The 14,821-nt window shown below is 45.8% G+C and overlaps 2 protein-coding genes across 3 annotated transcripts in view; one reads left to right on the top strand and one right to left on the bottom strand.

Moving 5' to 3' along the window:
* Positions 1-1,596: 1,596 nt before the first annotated feature.
* DNAJC25 (DnaJ heat shock protein family (Hsp40) member C25) lies at positions 1,597-8,956 on the bottom strand. Its single transcript, XM_032675722.1, has 4 exons — positions 8,630-8,956; positions 7,508-7,660; positions 5,236-5,706; positions 1,597-2,651 (listed from the first exon to the last, which is right to left on the bottom strand). Exons 1-4 carry the CDS (start codon positions 8,930-8,932, stop codon positions 2,529-2,531), a joined length of 1,050 nt encoding a protein of 349 aa, XP_032531613.1. The 5' UTR covers positions 8,933-8,956; the 3' UTR covers positions 1,597-2,528.
* Positions 8,957-12,519: 3,563 nt separating this feature from the next.
* Positions 12,520-14,821, top strand: part of ECPAS (Ecm29 proteasome adaptor and scaffold) — a 60,400-nt gene continuing 58,098 nt past the window's right edge. The window contains exon 1 of one of the 2 annotated variants that reach the window (XM_032676621.1): positions 12,520-12,594. In XM_032676621.1, coding sequence (XP_032532512.1) covers positions 12,573-12,594 — 22 coding nt within the window. In that variant the 5' untranslated portion in view covers positions 12,520-12,572. Of the gene's footprint in view, positions 12,595-12,841; positions 12,947-14,821 lie in introns of those variants that run through there. The other variant, XM_032676620.1, reaches the window with a different exon arrangement.

The raw sequence follows: 14,821 nt of genomic DNA on the forward strand, positions 1-14,821 counted from the left end.
GTATGGTCATGGAAAGGACTCATGCTGAATCTTCTCCAAGGTCCTATTATCTTGTCACACTTTTCCCCATTATGATCTCACCATTACCTTGTACCAGCAATACTTATTCATGCACATGCTTCTCTCTAAAGTATTGTAACTCTCATCACTCTCTGAAAATTTATGCCCAGAAAAAAGCCACCATTTAGAACTCCAATGACACATTAGGCTAGAAATGCTCAGTAGCCTCAGCTAACGAGGTGTCACTGCAGTGCTGACACCTTTCTAAAGACACGAGTTTTTTATACCCTTCATCACAAAGTTGTGACTGCAGCGTTGCTGCCCAGCAAATTTCTGTGCATTCCATTAATTGAGGTCTGCATCTGGTTATTTTTAAAGGGCTCATATGTTGAGCAAAGAGGGAACTCCCAGCTTAGCTAGCTCCTTTCTAGAAGGTTGTAGGATACCTGATGACTTCTTCACTCACTTGGTGTCAGGCCACAGTGTTACAGAGATGAAACACCATTGCTGCCGAAAGATACAGTTCTGTCCTCTGAAAAGACTGTACCTCCACTGCACTGATTTCCCAGTGCAGTGTCAGGTCAAGAAATTAATCATGGTTACAAGGAAGGTAGGCAAAAAGGGAAAACAGGTCTGTGTTTTTACTGCATATTTGCAAAACCCAGATACTGTGCTCCAGAAAGGGCAGAGCAAAATGAGGCACAAGGTCAGGAGCAGCTGCAGAGCTGTTATCCTGTGAAACTGAGGCCACAGGTTTTGCATACACCTGCCTCATTCTTTTACAGATATAAGTCTTATTTAATAATCAAAACCATTTTATTTGTGCTTCACTCTTTGCTTCTACCACAGCAACCTGATCTTCCCCCTTCCACTCTTACAGGAGACTGTGTTTTGGGGGGGATGAAGCAGCAATAAACCCAAGCTGCAGTCTCTCACTTCATAAGCATCTTTGCAGTGCCCCCAAGATTATTCCATGAAAGCAAGCTCAGCTTATTCTATATACTTTCTTTTACAACTTTTAGATTTAAATTGACAATTGAATACAAAGTGAATTAAGTTTATTGCTACAGTCTGCAGAGAAGGGAAAATCTAGCAGTTCCTCTTCAGTTTTACTACTGCGTACAGAGACTTAGCATAATGCTTCTATCATGCTTTTGAACATGTGTTATTTTAAACAGAAAACTGAGACAAACATTCCAAAGTGTGTGAAAGGTAAACTAGCAAAAGAAGCATAAAGAAGATTCTTCTGCAAAGAATGAGGACAGGTCCCGTTTGCAGAATCAGAAACTTCTTGCTTCAAAAATTAATATGCATTTTAAAATGTTTAGCTACTATGGGCTTTGTCAGGAGCAGCACGTTCAAAAGCTGTGCTCCCAGAACCAATCTGCACAGAAGGCAGCTAATCACGCACCATCTTCAGCAGTTCCCTTCAGAGGAACTTGCTTTTACAGGTGTCATAAATGACAAGCAAAAGACTGTGCTCCCATCTGCCCTTCCCCAGTAAAATTAGCGAGGAGAAATAAGGTAACAGAATCCCTTTTACCAGCAAATCATGGAAACTCTCTGACCTGGGCTGAGTTACAGAGGAAACCAGTCTGCTGTTATGCATCATTTATTCTAAGTACTCCAAGGTCTGATCAGAAGAGATAAACACATTGAATACTTTAGATTTAGAATTTAAAACAAATTCAGTGTGCATATATAAATTTTTATTTACTTAAGGCATCAAAATTGCCCTTTTTAATAAAAGGGTCATTTTTCCCTTTAACCAATACTTTGGTGAAAGAAATGTTCACATTTAGTAGACTAATATTCACTGGTATACTTGTTCTGAACAAGCAGGTATAATTCAATGTACAAGATGAAAAAATGAACACAAAATATCTAAACACACTATTTCATGAATTACTCTGTAGAACAAAGAATTAAGGCTTGTTTGCATCACAATGATGATCAATCATGCATCATTTATTCCCACAAAAAATAAAATCCATTTCCAACTGGACCAGGAATAGCAGTAGTCTGGTATAATCCCCATACTGTCTACATCAAAAAAAAACCAATTTGGCATCTTAGAAATTAGATTGAAAAGTAGGAGAAAAGAGAGGAAAACAGAAAATGGTCCTTGCTTCGAAATCCTTTTTATGAATTTCCAGAGTCCATTTGCAGGAACCCTTCAGTTTAAAGAGGAAAACCAGGACTTTCAAGGTTTGAACTAGGAACATTTTCAGAAAAACTAGAGTTATGGTTCCATTGATGATGAATGTGAAATATCTAGCAAAAATACATTGTTTGGAATAATGAATTCCATACTGAGATCCCCAAGTAAATGGCATATATACATTGAGCTGAGCCTGTTTAATAGGTCTGATTTATAAAAATGGTAAACCTGTATTATGCTTCAGCCTGATTTAATAATTCCTGAGTTTTAGATCACTGCTAAGTCACAGCAGACAAAACTCTGAACGACGTAATGAAAAGTTTTGCAAATCACTTTCAACATTAGCACACATTTTGTTCGGCAACTTTTAATCATCAATAAAAGTCAGTCTTCCAGGTCCTTCATTTTTCATCCACCGCCGATATCTCTTCCATCGGGGATCCATGGCCATCTTCTTCTTTAACTCCTCCTCTTGTTCTCGTTTATAGACCTGATAGACAGAGAGAAGATTTTAGTAAGGCTGAAGTGAGGCTTTAAGTGAGCCTGAAGTGGGATGTGTTTATACTTCAACCATTTGCCAGTTTATTTTTCTTACAGAAGACTGAATTGCAACATGGAAGCAAACCTTGGCCGACACAAAGTGTCAGAGCACCTGCAGCCCAAGAGCTGTAGTCCAGATACTTCACTTTTTTGCTGAGAGCAGAACTACTCTCTTTAAGATGGTACTGCAAGCTCCAGAACTTTTATTCCAAAGAACTAGATGCTTATGCATTCAACAAAACTAAATACACAGTAAGCAATGGCTAATGCTCCAAAAGCTAAACTTGGAGTCCCTCCTAAGCACACATACTGTTCAATACAGCTGTTCAGTTCCTCACTGTAGTTCTCCCATTTCAAAGTCATTATCTAATAGAATACTGCTATGGAACTTTTTATTCCTAATTAAGGTTCTCAACAAAGTTAATATCTCTGTGTCAAGTATTTGCAATAGCAACTGACAAATAATTATATTTCTGACAAGAAACAGTGTCATTGTAATGAAATCTACGATTATTAGCAAAGCCAATTGTCCTTAAAAAAAAAAAAAGCAACAGCACCTACATTTTTATTCTGGAAGGCAGTTTATGTAGGTACAGCCAGCATCAATCTCAATACCATTCATGTTTATGTCATCTTAGTGTCATCTGACTTCTCCTGACTCAGAAGGCAATTTAATTTAAAGTTCTCCTATGCATGAACAAGATTTAAAAATATTATAGATTGCTACATAAATACACCACCTCAATATTCAGTGAAGAATCATTAGAAACCAGAAAAAAAATATTGTGGAGCTCCATGATGCAACCATGTATTGAATTCTTGATCTTTCCCATCCTGAAAGGGACACCAGAAAACGAACAATATGCAAATAGACATCTCCAATGATGAAAGAACAGAGAAGCTTTTGGGGAGAAACACTTAGAGCATGTTTTTCATGCTCTAAAATACATGACTACGTTTCAAATAAGGATATGGTAGTGGCACACAAAAGCACCAGTAGCCCAAGAGGAGAATAAAGTATGATTATTCTCCATTTTCAGTAATACTGGAATGAGAAGGAGTCCGTGTGGCTTCAAAAAAACCCCATCTTCTGCAAGTGTTGGTGAACTGCTGACCAGACGGCACAGCAGACACTGACAGCTTTAATGCATTCCAGTGACTAGGTAAGTTTATTAAAGAAAAACTTATTAAAGCAATTACCTACAAAGACACTATTTCCTCTCCAGGAAGTCCCAAATAAATATTACTATACAGGTGCAACTTTCATGTATTCTTTACTGAAAATCAGCAGCTGGCCACAACAGGAAATGAGTGTGGGCTAAACAGACTTCACTTGTGGCAAATGTAGCTCTTTTATATTCAGTGACCCAAACATGACTAGTTAAAAACGTCATGGATCAGAAACCACAACATTTTTTCTCCATCCTATCTTACCTTTTCCATGTAACACCTGCTTTGACTAGTAGCATTGCTCAATTTTTGCTCTTCCAGATTGTTTTCTAGCAAACACCTCCTAACTGAACATGCGTATGCACCTGCCAGCTAGTCCTTTCCTTATATTAGCATCTATTTTACTATTTTCCTCTTCAGGTTTGTAGAGTAATACACCCCTGTCTTCTTTTGAAGAAGCATTCTCCTATCTTTGGTGTCCTGCCACCATCCCATTTCTTTTCCAATGCAAGGCAGCAGCATCTCCTCTTCCCCTTAAGCAGGCCAAGTCTGTATTTTCAAGTTTTTCTTTAGAAACCTCCCACCTAGATGGCCCTCAGATGTACCTCTGCAGAACAATCGGGAGTATTTTTTCAATCTGCCATGCCCCAGCATCCCAAATCATTCTGGACTGCAAATTCCATGCTGTGGTTAATGTTCTTTTGTTGCTCTCACAGATACCTCAACAATTACATATTGACTATTTAGTAACGGGCTATCCATGGCAAGAGTAGCAGTTGCCGCCTTTTTTACCATCCTCACTTGAACAAGTATTCAGCACTGCAAGAACAGTCCCTGATTCACTGAAGGCCAAAGAACTATCAAGAAACAGTTAGGGAAAAACCCAAAACAATAACAACAGCAGCAACCATAATAAAAAAACAGCCCTGAGCTAGGAATTAAGCTTAGAAGACTGATGACATAGGAGTTTCAGACAATCAGGGTAATCCTTATTACAAATTATTGCTTTTTGGAGAATATAGTCTTCAACCTGCTGTAATAACCTTGTGATAACACATTGTTAAAAGAAAGCCTTTCATCAGATTCAACTGAATCTTGTACGCATACACAGATGTCTTCTGACTGAGCAAATCCTTTCCTACACCCATGGGCACAGTCAGGAGCTGTTGTCTACCAGGCCGTGTGCATAAGAAGTCAAAGGAAACACACCAAGTGATTGTCTCACAGTTTTCAATTTGGAAAGCAACAGCTGAAATTGAAGCAATGCTTCGCACAGACCCATCCCAAGCACCTTCACAAGATGGGCTGTTCTTACTCTGGGAGCAATGGGTAACTAACATTAGCTTTTCACCAGGACTACCCACCTCATAGTTTTCTCGTATCCACAGCTGCCGTTCAAGAAAGGTCTCTTTTTGATGATCTTCTAAGCTGTCAAACTGAGACTGAGACATTTTCATGTACCTTCGTATGATATACAGCTTCTCTTCCACACCATACTCTTGCCCTTTAATAGTGAAACAATAAATCCACCAACAGTACCAAACCACATATTTGCACAAATAAAAAGGAGCAAGAAGGATCTGAAATAGAAGGATATCATATATCTTGGGCTTCTGATAACCACCCTTTATATCTATTTTATTTTTAATAATGTCTTTGATAATTTCTTCCTCTTCTTCACGAATTTCTTCTTTAGATCGCCTGTTCTTCCCTTTTTCTTTAGTCTTGTTGAGTAAACCTTGTTGTCTAGCAATCTCAGTGGCTTGTATACGGTATTTTGGTACAGTAGCTAAGTAGTTGATAGCTTCATTGTAACTACTCCACCAGCTGAAGAACTGTAATTTAAGAACAGTAAAAAGTAAAAAACTTATTTTTATACAGACACATTCCTATCTAGAGGTTTGCCAGGAAAAAAAAAAGACATAATGTGGTCACACACCTTTAATCACAGTTACATCATAATAAGGGTAAAAACTGAGGGTAACAGTTCTACTGTGGTATTACAGAAGCTGTAATCATTCCTCTGAACTTAGTAAAGCACCTGGAAAACAGATGTACAGAACTATATCTCACAGCAGTTTACAGTGACAAGCAAGGACAAGCAGGCGCTATTCTGAATGGTTTTGTTTATGAGAAGACGGTCAGCTTCTGAAGGTTAATGCCAGGCTGTGCCAGCCATTCTCAGAAGCCCCACTCCTTGGAGTTATAAATAAAGTAGCCAATATATGAACATTTAATTATACAATTGTTACCCACTGTTCATTAAACATGGATTAAGTATGTGATGATCTCATTTGCCTGACGGGATTCACTTTGCAAGATTCAACAACCCTCTCTGATCTCCAACTGCCCTCTGAATTTCAATGGGGGTGAAAAAAAACCCAAACAAGAAACCACGAATATACTGCCTGGGTGAACACAGAATCATAGAATATCCTGAGAATATCCTGAGGTGGAAAGGACCCACAAGGATCGTCAAGTCCAACTCCTGGCCCTGCACAGCACAGTCCCAAGAATAATTCCTTCTGAAGACAGGAGGAGCACAATGACTGTCATGGTCAGCTCAGAACTGATGTTGTTCCCATCTAGTGCCTTGTAAATGACATGAGATGAGGCATGGAAATCATGGAAGAAACCAGACAGGCACCTTAGCAAAGGCCAAGAAGCAGAAACAACAAAAAGCAAGACAGGCAAACCAGTTTACAGAGATGCTTACAGTGAATTTGCAATCATCTGGCAGGTGAACTGCAGGAAAGTGTCTCCACTTACAGCCAAATGAAGAAATAAGATGTGAAATGAAACTTTTGCCATTGGAACAAAATCAGAGAAATTAGGTATTTGGTTGCATGTCCCATTAGAACTTATTATTCCAAGCTCTCAAATTCTGATCAATGTGTTTCGTTATTTCAACTTCCAATATCCCACTAATCGTGAGATACCTACACCATGGACTAAGCTGTATCTTTATGCCTCAAACTTCTCGGCTATTATTAATGATGTTTGAGCCAGTAATCTAACAGATCCCAAAGAAAAGTCATGCATCTCTTAAATATGTGTCAGCAACAGCACAAATTTTCTCATCCAAGACACAGGCTGCTTTCTTGAACTTGGATCTATGACCTTCAGAGTAAACTCTGCTGAAGAGAATTTGCTTCTCTCCTGACTTCATCCTTGTGGTGTTTCAAGATTTAAAGGTGTAAGATTCAAATCTTAGTAAACTCCTGATCATCTATGTGAATTGAGTCTTGAATTTAATTTGCAATTAGTCTGTTTTTTAAAAAATGACTTATGCACCTTGACAAACTGACACCCATTATTTGAAGCACTAGTCCTGCCTGTGCTCAAGAACAGGCTATTCTGAGCCTGCCAGGAAGAACTACGTTACTTCTTCAGAAAAGCTACACTTGACTCAATGAAATTAAAAGAAAATAATCTCTACTTTTGTTCAAGGTACCAAAGGCAGTTAAAAATCTGTTCAGTACATTCTGACTTCAGGATTGTTACGGACACCACGCAGAACTTCACCACAGCAGAGAGAAACAGACCCTCACTTTTTATTAACTGGCACATTATGACAACTGTCACTACACCTCTCTCTTCAGAAACTCAGAGAATGATGTAAACATGAAATTTTACCTGAAACACAGAGATGGCACACACGGTAACTAGGATCACTATTCTGACATCCACTTTAGGTGCCAATCTCCTGCTGTAGTAGTGGTAATAATGTCTGTAATACTCTTCAGGATGATCCAGCATGTAGTCATAATCTTTACGTGTTTCTTCATCCTGCAGGATGAGATGAAAAACACATCCAGGTTCAGATTCCTGTTTTCACTTACTCTGTTATAGCTTTGTTTTACATCGCATTAATGACCATGCTGCTGTAAAACTGGCAATAGATCAAGTGAGTATGAAGCACAGAGGAAGATCTTTGGTCTTTTTCTCATATTCTCAATTATTTTGTTCTCAGACTTATCTGACCATTTAAGTAGGACATGTGTAGTCTTAAAATGAACAAGCAGGCACTATGTGAAAGACATTTAAAACTGGAAAATAGACAAGCAGTTGAAATCCACACAATAAGTGTTTTTAACTTCAGAAAGCGAAGTCCAGATGGACTGGAGTTAATAAATATTGCTCTGGAGAAGATTTTCAGATGAGGAACCTATTACAAGATTGTTCTACATAACTTTTAAGAATTAGTTTACAGGGCTGTGGAATCTGTCCAATGGAAGGCCGTTTCAAAACCTCATTGTTCTCATTTTCTCTGTTTTTATTCATTCTCCCCCATATAATTTTGGGATAGGAAATTTAATTTTGACAGACTCAACTGCATTCCATTCAACACTCCCCTTCCAAAAGAAAAAAAAACAAAACAAACCAGCTTCCCTTTTTCAATTCCTTGTAGTCTTAAAACACTTACAGGTCTCTTTCTTCTATTCCGGGGCTCCATCTTTCCCAAATCACACACGTTTTGCCCTGATAAGCCTTCCCTTACAGATCCCATATGCTGCCCGGGTCACTGCTACTTTTAAAGGTATGCCTCTAAGATAAAGACCATCCGGCCCGTTAAAAATAAATAATATATTTTCGAAAGAACGAATCCTAAACACAAAGGGATTTCCAAGGGAACTCCATCCTCCTCCCCGCACTCCCGGGCTGGCTACCGAAGGAGGTTTTTCGTGGTGTTTTTCCTCCCCTCCCTGACTGCTTACCGGAGCGGCTCCGGCCGCGGCGGCGGTCCCGCTCTCTCACCTTGAGGGTCTCGTAGGCGGTGGCGATGAGCAGGAACTTCTCGTGTGCCGCCTGCGCGCCGCCGGCCCCGCCGCCCGGGGGCTCCCCGCGGTACCGGTCGGGGTGGTACTGCCGGGCCAGCTGCCGGTAGGCGCGGGCGATCTCCGCCTTGCTGGCCTGCCGGCTGACGCCCAACACCTCGTAGCAGACGCGGCGGCCGCAGTAGAGCCCGTCGGTGAGGCCCCGCGCCGGCCGCGGCAGCAGCGCCGCGCACAGGCACAGGCACAGCACCCACGGCCCGCCCGGGCCCCGCAACGCCGCCATTTCGCCGCCGCCGGGCCCGGGCCGCGCTCCGCGCCGTGCGCGCGGCCGGGGGCGGGGCCAGCGCGGGGCCAGGCGGGGTCGCGACAAGAGGCGGGTCGCGACAGAGCCCGCGCCTTAAGGAGGTCGGGAGGATGGAGTTGCGATCTTCTCGGCGGTGACGAGCAATAGGACGAGTCCTTTCCCCCTGATTTCGCACAGGATGCGCCTTCTCGTTCTTTCAGCCGGCGGTGTGCCCTTGCGGCCGGGAGCGCCCACGGAAGCCTGGGATGCATCAGGAAGAGCGCTGCCAGCAGGTCGAGGGACGTGGTCCTGCACCTCAGGCCCAGTGAGGCCGCATCTGGACTGCTGTGTTCACTTTTGGTCTCCACAGCTCAAAAAGGACATGGAGCTACTGCAGAGGGTCCAGCGGAGGCCACAAAGATGATGAGGGGTCTGGAGAATCTCCCTCATGAGGGGAGACTATGGGAGCTGGGCCTATTTAGTCTAGAGAAGCCTGAGAGGGGACCTTAATGCATATAATATCTCAAAGGCATGTGCCTAGAGGAAGGTGTCAGAATCTTTTTCAGTGGTGCTCAGTGACAAGACAAGGAGTAGTGGCCATAAACTAAAACACAAGAAGTTCCACCTCAGCATGAGGAAGAACTTTACAATGAGGGTAGCAGAGCTCAGGAACAGGCTGCCCATGGAGGTCCTGGAGTCTCCCTCTCTGGAGATACTGGAAACCCACCTGGACATGTTCCTGCTGTTAGGTGTCCCTGCCTTGGCAGGGGGGTTGGACTGGTTGTTCTCCAGAAGTCCCTTCCAACCCTAATGATTCTGTGATTCTTCCAGGGAAGAACCTTTTAAAGTAATGCCTGAGCCCATGCCTGGCTTGGGCTTGCTTCTGGCAGAGCTCAAAGTTGGCCACCTGTCATGTGGGATCTGGCCCCAAAGTGGGAACTGCCCTATGCGCTCCCAGCCCCCCTCACTTCACAGACCCTCAGGGAGCACTCCTGCTGCTGCTACGTGAAGAGACAGCTGAGAGAGGACCTCACTAATGCCTGTAAGTATCTGAAGGGAGAGTGTCAGGAGGGTGGAGCCAGGCTCTTCTTGGTGGTGCCAAGCAATAGGACAATGGGCAGAAACCGATGCACAGTAGAGTTCCACCTGAACATGAGGAAGAACTTCCTTACTGTGCAAGTGACCATGCACTGGAAGAGATTGGCCAGAGAGGTTGTGGAGTCTCGCTCATGGAGGACATTCAAGAACCGTCTGCGATGTGCTCTAGGACCCTCCCTTGCTTGAGCAGGGAGGTTGGACTAGATGTCCTTCAATGGTCCCCTCCAACCTGACCCTGTGATTCTGTGTGATTCTGCATGCACAGCTCCCCAGGATGGTGGCTGCAACAGCAGGCCTGTGATCTCCTCTACCTGAAGACTTCTCCTGGAAAGGAGGACTACATGTCTGCTCCAATGTAACCAGCAGGAACATTACCTCAGTTAGACCTTTCCCAGGAAAGCCAGAAATATGCCTGACACTGTAAATATCCATCACAAAAATGCTCAGCTCACCAGAGAGCATGTGCTGTTCTTACACTAGAAATGAGTGTGCCTCCCATGTGCCTGGCATCCTCTGCCTGTCTCCTTTCTGCATTAATAAATGCTTATTATTTCATTGAGAGATGGATGGGTCCCAAATCTGTTTCCTCAAAAAAAAAAAAAAAAAAAGCTACCTCTTTGCACCTCACTAGAGCCCAGCCTCTCAGTGCTCTGGGTTGGCAGTCAGCTCCTCAGGCAAATTATGGTAGGTCGACCTGGACTGGACACCAGGTACCCACCAAGCTGCTTTATCACTCCACTTTCTCAGCTGGATAGGGGAGAAAAAATGAGAGGGAAAACAACCAAGTGGCTGAGAAAAGGCGGTTTACTAAAGCAAAAGTTTGTGCACGCACTAGCAAAGAGAAAAAAATAAATTATAAATTATTCTCTATTTCCCATCAGCAAGTGATGTCTGGCCACTTCCTGGGAAGTGGGGCTTCAGTGTAGATGTTGCTCTGGAAGGCAAACCTTGTAAATAATGAATGCTCTTCCTTCCTCCTTGAGCTGGTTTAAAGGTAAACCAGCAGGGGAAAATGAACTCAACCCAAAAGAGAGATTATAAGTCAGAATAACAATTTAATAAAATAATAAAATGAGTACGATTATACAGACAAACAATTGGTTTTAACCCACAAAACCCAAATGTATAACCCAGCACCCTGGGGCATGAACAGAGGGGTGTTCTTTGGGCCCCCTGAGTCCAAAGTAAAGGGAGAGGGGGGAAAACCTGTTGGTGAGAGTGCTGTTGCAGTCTGGTCAAGAGTGGCGATTGCAGTCCGATTGAGGGTGGTGGTCTGCAGTCTGGTTGAGAGTGGTGCTCTGCAGTTTGGTTGAGAGCAGTGATCTGCAGTCTTCCTCTGGATCCCACGAGTGGTTCAAAAAGTCCCAAGACTCCAAGATTATATATTCTCCAGTTCAGGCAGGAATGCTCAGTACCTCCCTCAGGGTTGGGGGGGGGGGTGTTCCTCAATGGGCGTGAGGACAAAAACATCCTTCTATCTTGCAGGCCTCTTAGCACCTAGTTTGTAGCCTGATGAGTCAGGCTGCTCTGGGCAGAGGGTGCAAATAGTCTATTGACAACAGTTTCTGGGAAATGGCATGGAAGGCTATAGAATACACAGTTTTGGGTTACACCCATCCAGTGATGAACTGGGCCCAGCTGTTCTAACTAGGACACCCCTCCTTTTCATAGCTTTTGTATCTGAGCTGACAGCATAGGGTCTGGAATATCACTTTAGCTAATTTGGGTTCGCTGGCCTAGTTGTGTCCACTCCCAGAATCTTGCCCACCCCCAGCCTACTGACGGAGGGTGGAACCTTGGAGAAAGCAGTGCTGATGCTGTGCCAGTGCTGCTCAGCCGTAGCCAAAACACTGGTGTGTTGTGAACACCTTTCTAGCTACCAGTGGAAAGCACAGAACTGTGAGGGCTGGTGTGGGGAAACGAACTCCATCTCAGCCAGACCCAATACACAAATGAAGCTCTGACACTGTCACTTAGACTCACTTCTGCCCTGGGACTGGCCCTGGAGCTGTAGGGAGAGGTCATCAACTGCTCCTGTGCAACCTGCTCAGTCGCAGCAGTAAGGAGGCTGGGGACACCTTGTCTGCTGTGCCCCAGGGGTGCCTCTTGATTGCCAAGATGATTCTTACGGAGATCACACGTGGCATGGCAACGCTTGAGAGAAAGACGCTGTATGGTGGTCGCACCTCTCTCTCTTGTGGTCTGAGCAAGCCGAGAACGGCACGCGAGGAATTTTTCGGAGCAGCTTTATCCCTCCAGTATTCCAGGCTTTGGAATACAGCGGCTTGGCAGCGCCGCTGGTGTCCGTGCTGGGCGGGGCCGTGCCAGTCCCTCAGTGTGTCTGTGCCCGCCGTGGGCGGGGCCGGGCGGGCACTGGGCGGGGCCGTGCCCGGCTCTCGGTCGGTCTGTGCCCGGCTGTGGGCGGGGCCATGTCGGACAGTGGGCGGGGCTCGCCGCCTGCCGGCGCACTCACTGCCGCGCGGGGGCGCCCCGCGCCGCTCCCGGTGCCGTCCGAGCGCCGCCGGGCCCCGCCGGAGCCGCCATGGAGGTCAGCGCGGACTCCGGTCAGTGCTGCCCCCGCAAACCTCCTCCTCGGGGCCCGCCGGGCGGGGCGGCGGCGGCGGGGCCAGGGCGTGTGCGCGGGGGGGGCGGGCGGCGGGGACGGCAGGTCTCTCTCTAAATATAAACCGGCGGTGACTGAAGGGCGGGCTTTGCCGCTGTCGAGGGCAGCCGCAGGGAGGAGGAAGGGGAGGAGGAGGAGAAGGAGGAGGAGGAGGAGGAGGAGGAGGAGGAGGAGGGAGGTGGCCGCCGGCCCGGTGCCGGTGCCGGAGCGAGGTGGGAGGTGCGGAGCGTCTCTCGCCGCCTCCCCTCCCTCCCCAGCCGGCAACATGGCCGCGGCCGCCCAGGACGAGCTCAGTAAGTGGCCGAGCGCCGGGACTGGCAGAGGAGGCGGGCGGGCGGGCCGGGGTCTCCCCGCAGCGGATCCGCTCTGCGGCGGCGCCCGACCCGCTACCCGGCCGGGCGGTGACGGCAGCGGGGCCGGGCCGGCCTTGGGCGGCCATCTCGGGAAGCGGAAACCGAGAGCAGCGGCGCTTCCCGCATCCTGGCCCCTCGGCGGGCGGCGCGGCTGTACCCTCCGCCGCCGGCTGCGTGACCTTGCGGGGAGGGAGCCCAGGGGCGGCGGGACCCGCGGGCACGGGGAGCTGCCTCAGCCCGCCGCCCCTGAGCGGGCGCGAGTGGCAGCGCCTCTACCCGCCAGAGCTCTCGCCCCGTGTTGTTGGACCGCCGTGTTTGAAACACAGAACCGGCGCGAAGACACCGCGGGCAGGCACATCCAAGGGCGGGCCCCGGCCCCAGGTGCGGTGCCGGGCGGGGGATGCGGGAGCGCATCGCCTCCGTGCGGCTCTCGCCACATGACCTGAGGTGCCGCAGCCGCCGGCGTTCGGGGCGGGGGGAGCTCGGCCCTGTGTTCTTGTCACCTCCAAGCCCCTCTCTCAGAGGCTCCGGGGCAGCACACGGTCAGCTGCTCTTTGGAGAAGCCCATGCAACTTTTAAAAAAGCGGTTTTTCTTTCCTTGCGTTTCCTGTCGTGGCATAGAGCTGATTCTTAGCCGTGAAGAATTAATAGCAAGATAACATATGACTCAGCCAAATGAGAGGGCCTTTGGTTGCCCTGAAATAGTACTTGGCAGTCACCAGGGAGGAAGGGCAGAAGAAATACTTCGAGCATATTTGTACTATTGGCTTTCAGTACTAAGGCATTTCTGTGTGATGTGTCTTTAGGGTTTTTTTTGTTGTGAGCTGCTGTGTAGACAAGCTTTTAGTTCTGCTCTTTGTTAGATGTTACTGAAATTAGGCTAAGTGGAACAGGCATATGATAATGGACGTCCTTCATGTAGCCGGATCCCATGGTGAAGTAAGAAGGATCTTGATCCTGCACTGATCCTTGAACTGGAGGACCCAGATGCCATGCTATTTATTCCGCTGACAACTGGGGCAAATTGTAATAATGGCAGTGAAAGCTTTCACTGCTGCTGTCATCCAAGAGATTCTGTTGTCAGCTTTACAATGCTAAAGCGATTCCCTTTGGTGAAACCAGTTAGCGTGAGATCTCTTGCTTGTAACTCCTTGGCATTTATCTGTGTGTAATCTAGCTTCCCAGCCTCCAAATATGAGCTTGCAAAAAATAAGTCTTCAGCCATGTGCCTGTTGCTACACAGCCCTTTCCGTTAAACTGTGCTAAAAGGACAAATGTCCCTACATTGAGATTCACATTAATAATTACATGTTGTCATTCGGGTTACTTGACCACTGCATCCTTCAAAATTGAGAGGGTTTTATTGGTTTGGTTAATTTGTTTGGGAGGAGGAATATCTTTTGGGATTTTTTTGTTTGGTTAGTTGGTTGGTTTGTTTTGTTTTTTCCCTGGTGCCTCATCTGTCACTGAATAGAAAGTACCATAGTCTTAAAAAATAATTAAAGCTAATGAAAAAAAGAATAACTTTATGTAGAGAAAGAGGGGGAAACTAAGGTTCTCTATGGGCTTACTGTCTTTTGATATGTTCGAATAGTTAAATTTCAGGATATTTGGAAAGGAATCCTTTCCTTTTTAGAATAAATAGTAGTCCCAAAATAACAAGAGTAATTACTATTAGTTTTAGATTGGTAAACCAGTTTTCCTTGCTTTATATTCACATGGCTGTAGGAAGCTTTGTTCTGTAGCCCCAGTCAAACACATAAACTCTACTGTTTGTGTAAACTCTGTGTAAGGGTGCTTACTGTTTTAAAGGAC

Source organism: Chiroxiphia lanceolata, chromosome Z (assembly GCF_009829145.1).
Source record: "Chiroxiphia lanceolata isolate bChiLan1 chromosome Z, bChiLan1.pri, whole genome shotgun sequence".
Lineage (NCBI taxonomy): Eukaryota > Metazoa > Chordata > Aves > Passeriformes > Pipridae > Chiroxiphia > Chiroxiphia lanceolata.